The following is a 20406-nucleotide window of genomic DNA, read 5'->3' as shown; positions in this document are numbered from 1 at the left end:
GTTGTAAATGCTACGTACTGTGGCAGTTTGTTTACCAGTTCAGTATCTTTAACAAAATTCAAGACTGTAGTATTGTTCAAAATTTTAATACATAAACCAAATAGACCAATATTTAACTCTAGCACAGCAGCCCTGCTAAATCTCATAGATGGGGTCTGGGTTTTGTGCATGTTCCAAGCCCTTTTTAAATAATCCGAAACAAGACGAAACTTGTTTAATATATACATTGTAGCAAATCATTTTTTTCGTATTAAATTTAGTTTTAGAAACCATACTTTGATTTATAAATGTAATGTTTACTGTATGTTGTCATGAGAAGAATGGGAATCTGGGAAAAGTTCCTTACAAAATGTTAACTTTTATCACTTTTTAGCAGTAAACAAGAATTGTAAGAAAATTCCAATCAGCCAAAATTTGTAGAATATTATATAGAAAATGAATATGTGCTTAGTTTTCAGTAGGAATAACAATGGAATTTCTGCAATAAGTTTTGTAAAAAACCGCATAAGATACAGAAATTGTAAACAGTACGCTAAGTATTTTTTTATACCTTAGTGTTAGTGTAAAATTACAAAAAAATTATTATTATGTGGTGAAAAGTATACTCTATTATAACAATATAGCGTTTATTGTAAACAAAGTAGGAAATGGAATAAAATGGCAGTCACAGTACTGAAAATATAATTCAATTCTGCATTTGGTGACATTTGGCAATTGTGTGTCAGTCATGTCATACCAGTCCTGTGATTGATTAAAAATTACGTAATTGGTAGTTTTTACAGACCACCGGTGTGAGCTTACGAAATTATATTTTTGTAAAGCGTAAACCAAACTCTTTACATTACAGATAAAGACCTATAATAATATAGTTGAGAACTTCCAGAATACATTTGTACAAATATCATCCAGATACCTTGCTAATAAAGTAATAATTTGGTCAAAAAATTCTGAAACGCGTCAATGATACGCTTCACACACTGCTGGGGTTAATTGTCTGAGCTATCAATACTTTTTGATAAAATATTTGTACTAAATCTAATCCAGTTTCATTAATTCTCTTAGATCTATCAATTCAAACATTTTTATTGCATTTCTTTAGCCCTGTTATGTCAATTCTTCACATAATAGCTTCAAGACCAGACTGAAAACGTTAGGTAAAGACTCCATCGCCAAATATTAGACATAATAATTTTCAACAATAATGTGTTTCTTCAATTAACTGTTCTAGTATAATTTTTGCAACATATGTCAATTATAACAAAGCCAGTTTTTTCATTGAATAAACAGAAAATATAAGAAGAATGAAATGCGTTGCCTCATAGTAATCCCATATATTATTAACCCTCCATCAGGCGCTTCAAATTAGAAACACCATCAGGCGCTCACGGAGGTTTCCTCCAGGTTAGCGAATAATGGATATCATAGTCGTTTAAACTGTTTTTATTTGTTTAAATATTCATACTGATTTAATTACAATGTAATATATTCATGTTTAGGAATTAAATAAAAATTACTCTCTTATGTAATGAATTTTCCAAATAAGAAATTCAAAATAAAAAAAAAAATGTTATTATATAATAACAACATGATTTATTTTAAGGAATAATGCAATTGATTGTAAAAATGTTTAACCTACTGTAATAATATAAGGAAATTAACTCAGTTTTTAACTTCTTACAAAAACAACTTACTTCTATTCTTGAGATAATATACAATTGTAATGTCAATTATTTGTTTAAAAATTTGTTTAAACACTACACAAAGTTTGAAAACATTTTCCTTCTGGTTCTTATAACGACAGTGTTCACTCCATAAACAGTACTGAAATGTTCCCAAGCACACGGGTACTGTACTGACAAGTCTCTCGTCTTCATTCTCCATTTCACAAAATTCAAATAAAATATATTGTAAAACCTAAAAAGAAACCATCACAGGTCACACATTTAGGCGCACACGGATTATTACTCCATAAAAACTAAACACTATAAGGCGCTCACGGAGATTTCGTCCAAGCACTACTAACACAACATCGGGCGCGCTCACGGAGGAATCGTCCAGTCTAGCACGGAAGTAGACCTCATACTGACAAATTTTGACAAAGATAAGCGGGAGGATATTGTTTCGCTTCCCGAAAGATGTTCGTGAAGTACACTGCGGGAAACGACTGCCAACATCAGAAAAGTAGTACTATTTTTAATAATAAAAAATACACGGAGGAAAACTCCGTTTAGCGCCCGATGTAGGGTTAATTAGGAAGCCAGATTGTGTCACCAGTGAACCATATCGGGACAATATTGAGAGGGACTCATCTTGAATGAAATGCTGCTGTCAGTGCCTTTGTCTCAAAGTGGTCATATTATAAAACTTAATCATGTGGTATCCAAATTATGTTTTACATGTTCTTACTATTTCAACAAATTCATTTTAAAGTATTTTATTTTAAAGTTATTTTGCATGGATGGTATATTGCACATTGTTTAAAGAAAGACAAGAGAAATTCAAGATGGTCCAAATGGCAGTTTATGATAGAGGTTCATCAGCAAATTCTTGGAATTAGGACAACCTTACATTATTGTAACTCTTTCAAATAATAGAAAGAAGATTTCTTTTTGTTATGGGAACTGCTGAGACCATTCTACAATGTAGTTGTATGATATTACAGTCCTCAGTTTGCAAAAAAAATATCCCAATGTTCAGCATGCACTTGGTGGAAGAATTTGTTGTAGCATTCATGTTTGTAATCTTGTAATAAAATATGTGTACAAAGAATTCATGCAATGGTTACCAGCATGGCACAATAGAAAAACATTATGCCATGATTATTTTGCAAACCAAAATGTTAAGAGGTTTTCACTTGTCTGACACAATATTGGTTAATGAGGTAAACTGACACCAATAAAGTCAAGAAACAGTCACATTACGTGCTATAGCATAGCTTCATTACACTATGAAATATATTCTCTTGACGTAATACTTAATGTGGTGTTGAATTGAAGCTACAGGTAACTTTCGGGTAGTGATCACTGATGGAAACGTCATGGACATCACATGCTGACTGGAAATAAATACCATTCTCTTTATTAAAAGGTGAATAAAAGCCTTAATAACATGCCATAAACCACATATTTTGATATATTTAAAGGCCACATTTGCTACAGCATACCTGTCTTTAGAGGGCAACTCTAGAGAATCTACAGCAAATCCTGTGTCTCCATAAAAAAACACTAAAGATTCTAAATTGTCTTAGTCCTAGAGACATCTGCAAAGAAGTCTCAAAGGACCTCATGATAGTTATTTCCCTCTAAATCTGAGACCATGACTTCTACTAACACCCATTATAAGTACACCTTACTTTGCATATGTTGATATGAAGCTGTACAACCTACTGTCAACAGAATTGAAGCTTTTCAATGGAACGAAGCTGAAGATACTGCATAATGACTGGCTGATACACTCTACACTCTAAAAGAAAGTCTGCACTGAAAAGATATTTTAGAACGACATTCTGAATTTGACTTCGTACTACTTATTGTAAATCAGTTATAGCATATCGTGAAGTGTTCATACAAAAATTCCTGATTTTTGGCAGAAAAGAAACTGGTTTTTCTATCACGACAATGCACCTACACACACCACCAAAAAATGGCATAGTACCATTGTCTCACACTCCGTACCTGAATAAGGTCTGTGTGCATTTTTATAATATCCACATATAAATAGGGTATGAAAGGACTTACATTTGACAATATTGTTGTCATCAAGGAAAAAACTTCAGATGCAAAGAGAAACAAAGTTACCCTCAACTGGGTGCTGGGCCATGAAGGGGAAAAGAGGATTAGATCCTTAACCTGGAGAAAGGCCTCTGGACTTAGGCAATTTAAAATGTTTATCTGTCCTTATGCTAAAGGATGGTCAGCACTTATTGGACGAAGTAAAGATAATATACAACTAGTATTAGGGATGTTGATATGAGATAGTTCTCTTAGGAAACATCTGATGAAGGTGGGGCCTAGGCCAAACTGATGAATGCAGACTGTGTGGAGAAGCAGAGGAATCAGCAGAACATACATATTGCTGAATTGTCCTGCCATATGCAAAATCAGGAAAATATTCCTAGTGGCTTATCTTCTCAGCCCTAAGGAAATCGGAGACCAGGAGCCCTCAAATCTTGTGCTTCTATAAAAGCCTCAGATTAGGAGGGCCTAAATCTTAAGGAAGAAAGGGGCAAAGGTTCTTTCAGAACTACATGCAGAGACTCTTGTCTCTCTCCTTCTAAAAATAGGATCACCAATTTACGAGTGTGTTATATATAATGAAATGTTTTAAAAGGACAAGGTGTTTTGTGAAAAAATTAAATATATAACTTTAAAAAAGTAATTCCAGTTTCTTTTCATTACCCCATTGTATGTTCGTGGGGCTAAATATGAACTTCAATATAAAGGTCCTGGGAGTAAGGAGCTGGAGCTAGCATTCTATCTAGAGCCCACTTTTACTGTTGTGGATATTCTCGTAATAAGCTATGAGAATCTGAAAAACAAGTTGTTTGTATTGTTCCTTCTCTGGAAGCTTCAGTAAACTTTTGTCCTAGGAAATTAAATATAAATTTAAAACCATAATTCTAAGGTAATAAATTGCCAGACATCATTTCATAGGTTTTGGCATAGATATTATTGTCAATTAATTTGCTGGACACTAAAATTTTATTCTAGTGGACATTGTCTTATATTTTTGAGCGAGGCAGGTTGGTGTAAGAGTACCATGAGAATTATTTATTTCTTTACACTTAGTACAAAGTGGGATTTTGGTGATTTATGCGTGAGCAAAGGTGTGGGTGACTGTGGCTAGTTATTGTGCATTAACATCGGTATTTTACAGGACGAGCTTACAACATCTCAGTGCAGACAGTGAGTGAAGACGAGACGTCGACTCCCACCACAGCACAGTACAGGACTATTCCTCTGCGCCCTCTCACACTCAACTATGACAAGTCGTCAGTCACACACAACAGTTTCAAGGTGCACTGGGAGCCCCCCAAGGGTGTAAGGTGAGCACTGACACAGAATCCTGTATATATAATATGTGTGCTCTCCTTATCTTGGAATCCATTGTAGCAACTTCATTCATATTTTGTACCCAAGTTGTTACGTAACCATTCATGAAAGAATTTCTTCAAATGAGTATGTAACCAATTTCCCAAAAGACCAAAGAAAATTATAATATAACAACTAAAGTAAAATTTTCTGTACAATATGAAATAAACAAAAACTAAAACTAATCTTGGTAGCAAAATTCAAACTAAAAATAACAAAAATTAGCTTTTACTCTCTGGTTCTTAATTATACATTACCTGAGTAATGAATTAAAATTAAGCAAATCTAATTTGCAGATTAAAGTGTACTAAAAAGAAATAAACCTAATGGTAATCACCAAATTCAAATTTTGATGTCAAAAGAAAACCGAGTTGGTTAGCCAGTTATGGTTTAAATTTATAAAACAATTTACCACTGTTGGTATTACGAGTTGGATGGCAACCTGCTAGTACCGGCTTTAACTTGATCAGCGGAACTATAAAAATTGCAGAACCTATGCCAATACCCTTTAAAAATCTCAAAAGAATTTTTCCCTGGACCAAACAATAGTTAATAATGGTGTAGTAAATTATTACAAGTCCCATCAAATCTTTAAACAAACTTTATGCAAAATCATGCAAGTTGGACAACTCACTACAGGCCCATACGAGTTTTAACACCAACTAATAATAGAGGTAAATTTTAAATCCTGTTAAATTCTATTTTTGTTAAAGCTAATACACATTCAATACAAAATTGTGCAGATAAATTCAGGTACAGAAAAGCCACAACCAACAAATAAATTAGTTTAAAAACTGGGGAAAAAAATATTTTGCTAAACATTTATACTCTACAAAACTAGATAAATAATATATTTACAAAATCGTGTTACACAGTTCAATTGTATTTCAAATACATAATTCTTAATACATTTTTTTATTCATTTTAATGTACTTTTACAGAAATTTTATTGCAGTATTAAAATTGTAATGTATTTTTCTCTTATTCATAAAAATAAAATTGCATTTCGCACTAAATTAGATTTGCTTTAAGTAATCTTAATTTCAGAATGAATAAACAAAATTTTTAATGCTTAAATTGATAATTAAATTGTTTTTTATTGTATCCTTATCAAAGATTATATTATGTAACACACTAGTATTAATGTCAATTAAAGTCTGCTATACTGTACAGTTGTTGTTTGAATGCACACACACGCACATGCACAGACCTGGTGGGAAGAGGTAGGCTACAGTAGTTAAGTGAGCTCCAATATTCACAACTAGATCAGAGGTTTCAATGAATGCGAGGTCATGATTCGTGTCATCTTGGGCCCACTCAACATATCTCTGTTACCATTCCGAAATGGATTTTGTTCCAGTGTGTGTGCAAATGTTCACCCTCTACTTCTGCCTAGAACACCCATCTCTGCAGAACATTACCGGAATTGAGTATGTTTGGGGTTAACAACTAATTATACTTTTATATTTCTTATTGTTTGTATAAATTATTAACATAATGTTTGATGTTCATAATTTCAAATCCAACGTATGCTACTCATCACTATTTATAATAGTAATATTATAGTTGTTATTGAGTATAACCAAAATGTCAATTAACCACTTTGAAGTAAATTAAATGTTTTCATATAAAACTTTTTATGAAACTGGTACATTTCACGCAGACTCAGATGTGATTTCAGCTCAGTTCAAAATATATAAAAAAGGAAAGGAAGAGACACAAGGCCAATTTGTTACTGTCTAAGATTAACTCTATCAAAACACCTTTTCTACCTGAATTGTACAATTCTATTATATTAATGTTTATTACACAAAATACATACAATCACACAATGTATAAAGTATAAAATACGCTAAACATATATTGAGTAAAACCGTTTGTATAAAGTCCTGTTATTTTCCTATATTTAAAAGTTTATTATTTTATTTTAAAACAAACTATTTGAAGTTATAATTATGTTAATAGAGTTATATATGTTAAATAATGTAATATGTTAAATCTTACCATGCCCTTTTAGATGGTAGAAAATACTCCTGACGTTAACAGAACAAAAGGTTGAGAGACTTTCAATGAATTTAGTGGGTTATACACAATCGACTGTTTATTTTTGTATTTACTTGACATGTTATGTTCCAGTGAGTTCGACAAGTACCAGGTGGTGATCAACGTGCGACGGCAGGGTACAGCAGCTCCCATCACACGCAACCGTGACGAGATGACAGAATGGGAGTTCAAGGAGAACCTAGAGCCTGGCCGCACCTACCATGTGTTGGTCAAGACTGTCTCGGGCAAGGTGACCAGCTGGCCCGCTGCCGTCAACGTCACTGTCAGTGAGTATTACACAAGGACATGAATGAGTACAGAAACCTCCTAACAGTGTATCAAGGCTTGATTTGTCTCTCAGAAAATATGACAGTAATATGCAGTGTATACAGTAGACACTCTACTCTGTTTAAATAGAACAAACTGATAGTATTTCATTATTGATTTAAAATCATACAATCCAATAACAATGTAGATTTGTATTTTTATGAGGCCTTCCACTTTCTATGAAAGTATCATCAGATCCACATTACTCAATATAAAGTGATTGTTATACACAATATTATAAACAAATTTGTACTTAAATAAAAACAACTATCATTTCAAAGACTGAACAAAAAAATTGAAAGATGCAAATTTAAACATTTTTAAACTAGCTTAATACAGAATTAATTTTTATGAATTACATTAAATTTGTGTAAATAATAAGGAGAAGTGGATCCAACACTGAAGCCTACATGACTATAAAATCAACCCTGGTTTAAGAAAAGTATATATTATATCATTTCACTTAATGTATGTTGGCTTTATCCTAATTATAACCAAACCCACCTCAGCATATTTTCATATATTCTTTTTTTTAGTCTAAGTAGTAACAACTTATGATTTACAATTGATTGTTATTAAAGTTAGATGTCTAAATATTCTTTCTGGATATTATGATGAATGTGCTTTAATTTAACTGATTATAAATATGTATTTATTTAATAGTGATATTTGCCTATGCTTTTATTCCTGGTGAGTTTATTACATGTACTATGATGTTCGACAGAGCCCCTGCCTGTGGTGAACCTAAGAGCTAGTGTCAATGATGCTACAGGAGCTGTCATTCTGTCCTGGCAGCCTGATAACTCCAGCTTCCAGGAGGAGTATAAGGTACCTCACTTGTTTTATTCAATTAGTTTTAGTACAAAAAGAACGCCTTATGTAAATAAGAGGATTACTCTAAAAGTTTTGAGATACCGGAAAAGAGTGCACACTACAGTATTCTTGTCATACTTATCTGATTGGCTGAGCACCTTTCAGTACCGGACTACAACATGGGTTCATCAGTGTATTGTGTCGTCAGTTCAGAAAGATCAATTTCGTGAAGTCATGGAGTTATCAAGAGAGCATATTCGGCCAATATTATTTTAAAAGTCACTTTGTCTCTAGAGGGTTCATTGAAAATCTCAAAATTGCTTTTGGTTCTGAAGCACCATGCCGTGTTACAGTCTTTAGTGGTGTTTGGAGTTCCGGGATGGCCGCATTCTGCAATTAGTCAAGAAAACTTTAACAGGTGCACGATATGATCCAAGAGGACAGACCTGCATTTATTTGATGATTGAAGGTTCCTTAGGGATTGGATCTGCAACAATAGGAATAATCTTGTTTCCTTTTTAAAGTCAGAAAAGTTTTTCTCAATGAATACCTCACAATTTAACAGATGAGTAAATAGGTGAGCTTGTGAGAATCAGCCAGCAGACCTTCTGCCATTAACTGCTTAGAATGGCAGTTCATGGTGCTTGAATGGTGATCATGAAATTTTTTCCAAAATTGTCACTGGTGATAAAACACCATGACGTTCCACCTCTAGGAAAGAGACACGTATCATCAGAAGTACGAAACTGGTGAAGGCTATTAAGCTCGAGGAACAAATAATTATCACAGAAAGTTGTTTTACTGAATAATGCTTGCCAGAAGTTCTTCAGGACTTGGAGCACTAAGGGTTTAATTTATCACCATGCCAAAGCCTCTTCTCACACTGCTGCAATAGATTTGTTTGGCCAAAAATGCATCAAAATAATGGAGCACTCCTCTTGTTCACCCAATCTCGTTTTGTCTGTCTGTAAGAAACATATGCCCGGTTGTCCCTTTTCTTATGAAGCTGAAATTGATAATGAAATTCATAAATAATTTGACTCTTTCAAAATTTGAGTGCCTGTGTGATTTCCACAAGAGGAAAATTCAACTTCAAAGTGCATTGACGCAGGAAGAGAATACATTGATCACGCTTGATGTTTGGAAGTCTAGTACAAAACTCTTCAGATATCTCAAAACTTTCAAAGTGACCCTTGTACTGAAGGTTACTTTAAAGGAATATTTTATTGTTTTGTCATTTCATACTTATTACTTCATTCCGTGATATGTTTGTACCATTGTTGTTATTAAAAGTCAGTATGCATCTACCTTTGGCATTAATTATTATTGCCAAAAAAAAAATTAATAATCAATCATTAAAATTTCCAATAAATGTAAAGCCACCAAATTGGTGATTGTGTGCTTTATGCAATGTGTTGCTTTTACTGCTAGCAAACCTATTCTCAGCCCCAGATGTTAGTTACACTGTGACTTGTAGATCAATTTTTTCAAATGTACACATTTTTACATGATAAATATTACATTTAACATCTGTCTGTCCAATACATCAGATATAATTCTGATTCAATTGAAAAAAAAAAAAACATTCAGCTATAAAATGGTCAATTTAAGTCCTGGATCATGTGAATTTGATGATAATTAATTATTGGAGACATCCTGAGTCAATCAGCTTAAGATGTCATATCTCTAAGATACAAAACTTCACCATATAGCTTGTGTCATGCTTAAATTACTTACTTACTCTTACTTACTCCTGTGGCCACTCGAAACCCAGATGGTTTTTGACCTCGCCAACAATGTCTCTCCAACTTCCTCTATCTTGAGCCACTTCCAGTGTAGCGCCAATCGTTCTTAAATCCTTCTCCACCTGATCTCTCCATCGCATCCTAGGTCTGCCCAATGGCCTCACTCCCTCTGGTTCCCTCGCCACACCTTCTTTATCATTTTATCTTCTCCCCTACGGGCAACATGGCCCATCCATCTCATTCTTTTACTCCTGATCAGTGCAATCACATCGGGATCTTGGTATATTTTTCTTAATTCTCTGTTCTTCCTGATCCGCCATATGTCTTCTTCTTGAACTGGTCCAAAAATTCTTCTTAGTATTTTGTTTTCAAAGGTTATTAACTTTTTTTGGGATTTCTTTGTGAGTGCCCATACTTCTGACCCGTACATCAAAACTGGCAAGATCATGGTTTTGTAAATTCTTAATTTAACTTTCCTCATTAATAGTTTGCTTTTGAGAAGTTTTGCAAGGTTCCAGTATGTTCTATCTGCTGCTGCTAATCTACATTGGACTTCAACTTCTTCTTTAACCCTCCATCGGGCGCTAAACGGAGTTTTCCTCCGTGTATGTTTTATTATTAAAAATAGTACTACTTTTCTGATGTCGGCAGTCGTTTCCCGCAGTGTACTTCACGAGCATCTTTCGGGGAAACGAAACAATACCCTCCCGCTTTTATTTATCAAAATGTGTCAGTATGAGGTCTACTTCCGTGCGTGACTGGACGATTCCTCCGTGAGCGCCCGATGGTGTGTTTGTAGTGCTTGGACGAAATCTCCGTGAGCGCGCCTTATTGTGTTTAGTTTTTATGTTGTAATAATCCGTGTGCGCCTAAATGTGTGACCTGTGATGATTTCTTTTTAAATTATACCATATATTTTTATTTGAATTTTTTGAAATGGAGAATGAAGACGAGAGACTTGTCAGTACAGTACCAGTGTGCTAGGGAACATGTTAGTAATGATTATGGAGTGAACATTGCCGTTATAAGAACCAGAAGGAAAATTTTTTGAAATTTTGTGCAGTGTGTAAAAAAAATTTTTAGTAAAGAATAAATTTTTATTTCAGAGCAATAATTGACATTACAATTGTATAATATCTCAAGAATTGAAGTAAGTTGTTTTGTAAGAAGTTAAAAACTAAGTTAATTTCCATACATATTTAAAGTAGGTTAAACATTTTTACAATTAATTGCATTATTCCTTAAAATTAATCATGTTGTTATTATACAATAACATTTTTTAAGATTTTGAATTTCTTATTTCGAAAATTCATTACATAAGAGTGTAATTTTTATTATATTTCTAAAAATGAATATATTACATTGTAATTAAATCAGTATGAATATTTAAACAAATAAAAACAGTTTAAACGACTATGATATCCATTATTCGCCAACCTGGAGGAAACCTCCGTGAGCGCCTGATGGTGTTTCTAATTTTAAGCGCCCGATGGAGGGTTAATGTCATGTGTTATCGTCACTCCTAAATACTTAAATTCCTATGTAGCCTTGAATTCATGGTTGAGTACTTCTAGCTTTTCTCCTTCCTGTTCCCTTCTTCTGCTTATTTTCATGTATTGCGTCTTGTCTTCGTTTACTTGTAATCCTACTTTTGCAGCCTCAACTAAAAAGGCTTCTACTAGTCTGTTTAAGTCCCTCTTTCTCTCAGCTAGAATGGCTACATCATCTGCAAATGCCAGGATATTGAACTTATCTCCCAATTTTACTCCTTCAGGCATCCCCTTTATCGTTTTTAGTGCTTCTTCCAGAGCAAAGTTGAATAGAATTGGTGATATTCCATCACCTTGCCTCACTCCTGTATTTATATTAAACAAGTTTGTGTACTCCTTTCCCACCTGTACTTTTCCTTTGGAGCTGCTTACACAGAGTCTTGCTAGACTTATCAGTTTATTTTGGATACTAAACCTTTTCAAAATGTTCCATAGACTACTTCTAGAGATACTATTGTATGCTTTTTTAAAGTCTATAAATATTATATACAGATCCTTATTGTATTCATATTATTTAGAAGCTAGCTCTTTCATTATAAATATCTGGTCTATTGTAGATCTTTCTTTCATGAAGCCTGCTTGATGATCTTCAATGTTTCTATGCTTAAATTACAGTAAAACAATATTAGTGAAATAGCAGACAAATATAGACACTGTATATTGTGAATTGTGTGCCTTCTATTTTTTGTGTGTATACAATCCAGATTTTTAATGAGTGTTACTTATACCTTTAAATTGATTGCCATGAATATAACAACTCATATTATTTTACATTGTACCAGGGGTTTGAATAATGTTTTGATCACTAGCATCATGGTTTACCTACCTATTATAAAGTGACTGTAATGCAGGTGAGCTACTCAGAGGTGGAGATCCTGAATGGAGATAGTAACTCCGCGACGACGACCAGCACTAAGTATGACCTGGACACACTACTGCCTGGCCGTAACTACTCCATCACAGTGCAGGCAGTGTCTAGTGGCATGGAGAGCAATGAGACCACTGTCTACCAGGCCACTCGTTAGTAGTCTTTATAATACTGTGTTGTGATTACTTCCAAGGCAACTTATACTCATTTGTCATAGTTTTATTAATATTTTCAAAATAGATACAATGAATGAATAGTTTTTTATTATTATATGAATAGCGTTCTCTTCGACACAGAACTTTTTCAATGCAGACCAACTGTGGTCCTTTTTCCAATTCGCACCTTATTTTTGCAAGTTTTTCCAAACTTTTCTTTCTTTGGCTCTCGACACTCCCATCAACATTTAGCTTTTATCAAATTTTTAAAGAATAACTATACTACAAACACAACTTGACAGTTTCACAATCACAATGGCATGAAGGTTATATAACACAAATACAAACTCCAACTAGACACTACAGTTACAAACTTGACTCTGAAAACTATTTGAGTTAAACACAATTGTATAAAAATAAAACGTATTGCTTAGCATGGTGACACATTGTCACAGCGATGAATGGCGAATTGAAAGAATCAATTTTTTAAACAATATATCTTTTTCAGTCACAAACACTTTTTATGGCAAATAGCTGTAAAAGATGAACCAACTTTGCAATCAATAATTTATATCCATACCGAAATACTTTTCCAAAATGCCAATAGGTTCATCACTCAACAGATCTCTATGTTATAGATGACTTGTGACAAACTGTTGCTGGGAAATTTCTGATTGTCAGATAGCATCTGAAAAATCATTTCAAGGTTAACATAACAAACTATTCAAAGAGATTGAATAATTTTTGGATTAATTCATAGCTGAAAGAATTTGAACAATGAGGATTCGTCTTTTATCTTAAGAAGAAGTTAATGCACAACTTAGTCCAAATGAACACAATATTGAGAGGAAAACATTATAAATTGAACATCATACATAGAAAATGATATAATATTTTTTTTTATAAAGAATAATACAAAATTTACTATCTAAACCACAGTGGAGCATTCCTTTTTTGATCAGGTAGATGAATGAATATGATTAATTGATACCAATTTGGTTCAGTATTCCAAACTATGATAGCTTGTTTTCTTTTCACATGGATCACTAAATCAAATCTATAGTGCTAAGATATGGCACTTTTTCCTGTTACCTACAAAAAATTCTATTTCCCTATTTCTACATTACCAGAGAGTTAAAAAAAATGCCTAGGTTAGGACATTGTTAGGTTGTTTTATTTATAACATTGTTGAGTTATATATAAATTAATTTTTACTTTATAAATGTCTTGCAGATTAGGTTATGGCATTACATGAAAGTTGCTGTTTAGACCTAAATATTCAAGTGATAACCATAATTAATTGGGCTTTTCAAATCTTAAGAAAATTTCGATCTTAAAAATGCAATTTTTTTTAATACTTATAAATTAAGACTTCCCTGCCAAATTGTATCTAAATAAGATTTCTGATACAGGATGTAAAGTTAATTATCAGTTACAAACAATCGTAAACAAGGACAAAGTTACAGCAAGATCTAAACCCTCCTACACGCTGTAAACAATATATTGGATGCTACTTCGGAGCTGACAGTACAACAAGTTTATTTCTCCAACATTGTACAGTGGGCCATATGACCCCAAGCATTGTGTCTACTGGCATGCTCGGCTGTAAGCCATATGTTTAATGTTTCATTTAGAATGGTCTGCTTCAAATTATACGTTATCTTGATGATTTCAAACTCTTAGTAATAATTTGAACAAGAAATAAAAATATCTACTAAATATATCATAGATCTTACAGCAATATCTTATATTCATAAAAATTCACTAGTAAGATTTGTTCCAACAGAATCTTTAATCTAAAAGGTAGATATGCATATAGATTTATTATTTATTAGCCGGTTGTAGTGGTGACCACCTTTATTTAGCCCCATAAAAACTATGTTATACTTCATGCACATTTATAACCTTACTTTTAGTTGTAGATTTATGGAGGATTTTGAAGATCTTATCAATACACATCCAAACACTTTTCTAGTTTTTTCCATTATTTTTATTGGTTATTCAGAACAAAATTTCAAACTTTTTGTACTTTATCATTTAAATCTTAAAAAATTAAAAGAAAATCTAAAAAACGTTGGGATGCATATGATAAGATGTTCAAAATGAGACATCACCCATAACGCTATGATTTAAAATAATAGCAAAAAAGTTTGTTTCACTACAGCCACCTCAGCATGTAGACCAACTTTCAAAGGAAAATGCATCCTTATCGATTATTGTAAAATGTATTTGTATTAGAAATGCAATCATCACCTTTATCCACTATTTAATAATAAGCTAAGCATTGACATTATTTTTGGTTATCCATTTTTGAAATTTTCATAAACCATCTTTAAAGCTGAAATTTTTTACTAATTGTAGATTTCTTCTTAGTTAAGTGCACAAAATATGTTTATATGTCTAAATTTTCATGTTAGTAAGAGAGTAACGCAAATTAAATTTAAACACTATAATAGTTAATGTTAATTAGTTGATTTTGTTGCCTTAAAAATTACGTTTTATTATATTTTAATATACACAGTTTTAAACAAATAAATATTTAAAATATGATATTTATGTTTTGTTACAGGTCCTTCATCTCCAATTATTGAAGATTTACGGCCTGTGGAATTTGGCCTGAATATATCGTGGAAGTCAGATGTTAATTCAAGACAAGACAAGTTTGAAGTGGTCATCCAGAGAAACGACACAGGTAAGTAATGTAAACACCTATGTGATCCAATTCTGTCAGCATTTGCATCGAAGGATATGTTTAGTTGGTGAATAAATCAACATATCAATTACATGACTATAGTGTTATTTTAATTAAGCTATGTTTTATTTAATTTTGTTTTAATTTGATTTTCTCCCTTGGTTTCTTCAGTTCTATATTGCAGAGTTAGTATATTGGCTTTTAAATAACCCTGTAATAATCTATTAATTATCTAAAATTTACCTTGATTTGAAACGTGATAATTACTATAAATCTTTTCTAAAGATTTTGAGAGAACACCTTTTTGATAAAAACTTATTTTGTTGAACATTGATAAATAACGACTGAGATGTCTGAAACTTTTTGTCTCAATGTGTTGATTTGTAATATTAACTCTACATATTTTTCTGGTCTGAGAATTCTTGTATTAATTTTGTATTTGTATCTTTGTTGGCATTATAGCAGGGTAGTATGAATTAACAGTTTTTCCATATCATCTAATGCCGTATGTTTTATAAACGTCTTGTACTGCCTAATTTTTGCCTTTTTTTACATTCAGTGTGTTGTCTTCTGCTCATCTTATCTTAAATTTCTGTATTCCTCTAAATGTTTATTTGATCTGTTTTCCCAAGATTAGAACCCAAAATCATTTTTAGAAATTTTATATTATATGATTTGGATAAATTTTATGATCTTTCTCATGAATGTTTCTTGTGAAGTTCTAAAATCTTCCAGCTCTTTGGAGTTTTTTTTATTTTTGTCTATTTATTGGAAACCTGTGTTGGCTAGTGTGTAAATTCTAATTAAGCAATTTAGTATTGTCTTCATTAGCCTATTTTTAACAGAAATTCCTTTATTAATGAGATTATTACATGCACAAAAATATTGTAATGACCAGCACTAGGACACGTTTGGCCATTTGCTTATAAGTTTTGTTCATAAGATGCAATAGTTGCTGAGTTCTTATGAGTAAGTCGCATTTTTAAAGGTCAATTGTTAAGTTTTATTATTTAAAGTGAGTTCAGATTGAACAGCTTTCCTGATTGTATCAATTTGTTGTGTTGAGTGTGCTAATGAAAGTTGCTAGAGAATTCAAACATTAAATGAGTGTGATCGCCCATGTCTGCCAGAATACAAATGCCTGGTTAGTATACCTGAACTTTGCTTTCACAAATCATAAAGTTTTTTAATCAAGAACTGGTTGTCTAAAACAAGGATTTCTAGTTTCTGGATTGGTTGTGCACTGGATGATCAGATGCTGGTCAAGGAGTTGTAACTACAAATGATACTTGGATTAGTAGCAGAACTCTCAGTTCAGACGTCGCCCCTCTTCCTCAGTATGGTTTTAGAGTCTTCAAGGCAATATTCATTTTGTTAAATATATATTAAAATCCCTCTGGAAAGCTATTTTGTATTTTTTTGTTAATTATACTTTTCTCTGACACATTTTATATGATACAACTAAATTATTTGTACAGTATTTATTGGCAAAATTTTCTAAATTCTCTATATTAAGTTAAATTTGCACTGAGGTCTGAAAGCCAAACCAGACTGAAAATTAGTTTTCACTGCAGTACCTGGAATTACAACTCATTTGTACTATGACAGGACTGCTGATCTTGGGAGGCAAGCACCCTGTCAATTACTACAAAGAGCTCCTAGATGTCACATACTCCAGTTACCTGTTTGTAAACAACATTGAAGAGGAACTGAATTTCACCCAGAGTGAGTTGTGCACACACAATCAATACTATTGTTTCTGCTCTATAGTTTAATATCAAATTGTTGTGTTATATTGTCTAGGAAATAAATATTAACTTAATTATTGTATTAAAAAATAAATATTAATTTTGTTAAGTATTATTACATAGAAAATTTAGTAAACCAACAGAATTAAACTGTTAATGCTTAAATCAGCAATGTGTTTTAGGAAATGTAACCATCAAGCGATTGACCAAAGAGTACAAACTGTCCCAGAACGATCTGTTCCCTGGGTCCAGTTACTTACTGAGGGTGTTTGCTATCAGCCATAACCTGCGCAGTGAGCCGCACGACTACCCCCAGGCTGTTTGTGAGTAGCATATGATGTCGGAACATTTGAGTTTGTTTTGTGATGCCTATTTAGTGGATTAGTAAAAGAACTGTACTGTGTTTGATATTAGTGGCAGGACCCTTTATTGCAATTTAATATCAAACCGTGACTAACATAATAACAGAGTTGTCATTTTAGAACTTCTGCCAATTTTTAAATCTGTACATTTTTTCCACTCTGCATTGATAACTATATGTATTGCTCAGATCCTCTTCCACCGACTGATCTGGTTATTGAGAAGAAGACTAGCAACGCTGTGATTGTCAAGTGGAAGGGGCCAATCGGCACTGTCTTTACTCACTTCTTACTCAAGTAAGTGTCACTTACTACTCTCATAACAGAGCACTAGTTAAGGAGCATGTTTACGTGATTCAAGCATCGCGTAATCAGAATATTTATTGGTTATTGCATTCAACTGTTGGACTTTTTGTACTGATTTTTGTTTTTATTCCAAATCACTGATTTCACTTGATTATTCAAACTTTGTAGTACCAATGAATTTACACACAATTTCTAAGCTTTTTAATAATTAAGTAGAAGTATTTGGCTAAACTATGTCTATCTGGTGTAACACTAAAAAAGTTAACCTAACATCATGTAAGTAGCTTAAATAAGAATAGATGTTTGCACTGCCAGATCCAGTTTTTTTTTTAGAAGAATGATTTTTTTGACTACAACTAATTCAGTGTATTAAATATAGAAGGGTATTAAATATTATGTTTATTTTTGATGAGTATCGTGATGTAATGTTTATAAAATGTTATCTTACATAACAAGATAAATATTTCAAATAATAAGAAATTAAGCTCCTTTGAGAATTTTGTCAATACTTTAAAGCTAGCTCTTCAACCTTTATTGTAAAAATAAATTACATTGTTGTCCAACTCAGTTGTGCATAAATGAAATTGAAACATTTGTACCAAAAATATGTATAAATTAAAGCAGATACATTCTAAAACCACATTTAATATGTTACTAATAAAAAAATAATTAAATTTCCAGAAAGATAAATTTTTAGTACAGGTACTTACTGAAGAAATGTAAGTATTCAAAACTTGTATTATGAACCGTATCTAGGGACACGGTGTGTGTATTTCCAAGCTCACAGTGAGCATTGTAATGTCATGGTATAGGTACACGACGGATGGTATCGACTGGAAGATAGAGATGGTAAATGCTACTGACAATGAGGCTGACCTGTACGATATGGTGGCGGGTGAGAGGTACACCATACAAGTGAATACTGTCAGTGGCAAGGTTGAGAGCAAACACCCTCTGCAGGCCAACCATACTGTCCGTGAGTAACCCTATATAAGATGCATGTTTGGAAAATAAGAAACTAAAAAGCTAGGTGAAAATTTAGCATTATATTTATTACAAAAAGTAAATTATATTTCATTTTAAAATTTCATTTTTTTTGTACCTCGAGTAATATTTGGAATATATCTTAGAAGGTCCTTACAAAATAGATCTACAATTTCACATAGCCAAGTTTTTTCAAACTCTTGTACCCATTGTCATTTGAGAAGGACTTTCCTTCCAAACTGACCAACCAACCTGTTTCATTTCATTGAATAAGTGACAGTTGCTAGGTGTGAGATTAGGACTGGAATGTGGATGGAGTAAAATATCCCTTTATTTCAAAAGTTCAGTTGTTGCACGAGGTGTATGGGGAAAGCATTGTTATACTGCAGGCAGTTCTCCTTTACTCTAAAATTGACTATGTTTGGTTCTAAATACTGTAGCCATGATTTGTCACTTAGTAAAACTTATTTCTAAATGTTCGAGGACAGTGAATGCGTGCATGTGACACAACTGAAGGATTTTGTAAAGAATTTAAAATTTTTTCACTTGTAGCTATAGAATCCAAGAAAATACTAGAGTTCATTCAAACAAAGACCCTTTCATTTTCAACTCAGATTTTGTTATGTTTGTCATTAAGCATTTTCGAAAACAATCAAGATAAACGATTTGTTGTATCCTATATATTTCAAATTGTCTTTTAAAGACACATAATATTTAGTAAAACATCCAGCTGAGAAAATTTCCTCTAACTTCCTAAAACATTGTCGAAACAACATTTTAGGTCTTTTACTTTTTTTTGAATAGACAGACTACTTCGTCACATTCTATGATTTATGATCTGAACCTAACGTAGCAACGAACAGAGGAGCCTGCTGTAGATGAGAGGCCAATCATAACTGAGGCTCTTTCCTTGTCCTTTCTCTTACTCTTTAATTTAAAATAAGCAACGCATTTTGCTTTTCCTAATATAAAATATCCATTCATCGAAAAATAAAATTACAGTATACCCTTTTTGTATTGGAATATAAATTTTACTACTATCCATGGTTTATATATTATTACCAGTAGCTGAGCAATGAGAAAATGAGTTTAATTTTTTTATTTCGCTATTTTTCATTTGTTTAAAGTATGTAATATATTGCTGTGGCTAAAAAACATGTTCTTTTGAAATTGGTTAGACCTTTACTATTCAAAATCAAAATAAGTTTTAAAATTATTGAATTGTTGGAATCAGGATATGGAAAGAACATTTTTCTATTGTTTTTATTATTAACATACATAATAAATACAGGATACAGATACAGGAAATTGAGTAAATCATTTTAAAATGGTAAATACAGAGATAAATTATATTTTGAAAGTGTACACAGGTATTACTTAGCATTGTTTGACTTGACAGATCCAAAGCCAGTGTCGGATATAGCGCCACTGGTGGGCTCAACCAACCTTACGATGGAGTTCCCACGACCAGGTGGGCGTATCGAACGCTATGAGGTGAGCTGGGCCGAGGTGACGGATGGTGGTCAGGTGCTGCCTGCCCGCCACAAGAACATGACGCTGGGTGACGAGGAGCGGTTGCGAGCTGTTGTGGAAGATCTCATGCCGGGCGTGCGCTACAACTTTGAGATACACACTGTGTCATATGACCTGCACAGTGACATCACCTCCCTCACTGCACGGACATGTTAGTTCTCACTGCCAGTTGTATTGTAACTCATATAATTCA

At 32.8% G+C, this 20406-nt stretch overlaps 1 protein-coding gene across 4 annotated transcripts in view; it reads left to right on the top strand.

Moving 5' to 3' along the window:
- The window catches only part of LOC124362648 (tyrosine-protein phosphatase 10D), a 97764-nt gene that overhangs the window by 57188 nt on the left and 20170 nt on the right, over positions 1-20406 (top strand). For all 4 annotated transcript variants that reach the window (XM_046817337.1, XM_046817338.1, XM_046817336.1 and 1 more), the window contains exons 6-15: positions 4876-5044; positions 7227-7420; positions 8185-8288; positions 12420-12588; positions 15161-15283; positions 16892-17008; positions 17214-17354; positions 17582-17687; positions 18509-18672; positions 20080-20364. In XM_046817337.1, the coding sequence (XP_046673293.1) occupies positions 4876-5044; positions 7227-7420; positions 8185-8288; positions 12420-12588; positions 15161-15283; positions 16892-17008; positions 17214-17354; positions 17582-17687; positions 18509-18672; positions 20080-20364 (1572 nt within the window). The remainder of the gene's footprint in view (positions 1-4875; positions 5045-7226; positions 7421-8184; positions 8289-12419; positions 12589-15160; positions 15284-16891; positions 17009-17213; positions 17355-17581; positions 17688-18508; positions 18673-20079; positions 20365-20406) is intronic.

This window comes from Homalodisca vitripennis, chromosome 5 (assembly GCF_021130785.1).
Source record: "Homalodisca vitripennis isolate AUS2020 chromosome 5, UT_GWSS_2.1, whole genome shotgun sequence".
NCBI classification, from domain to species: domain Eukaryota; kingdom Metazoa; phylum Arthropoda; class Insecta; order Hemiptera; family Cicadellidae; genus Homalodisca; species Homalodisca vitripennis.
This window is presented reverse-complemented; position numbering and strand designations above follow the sequence as displayed.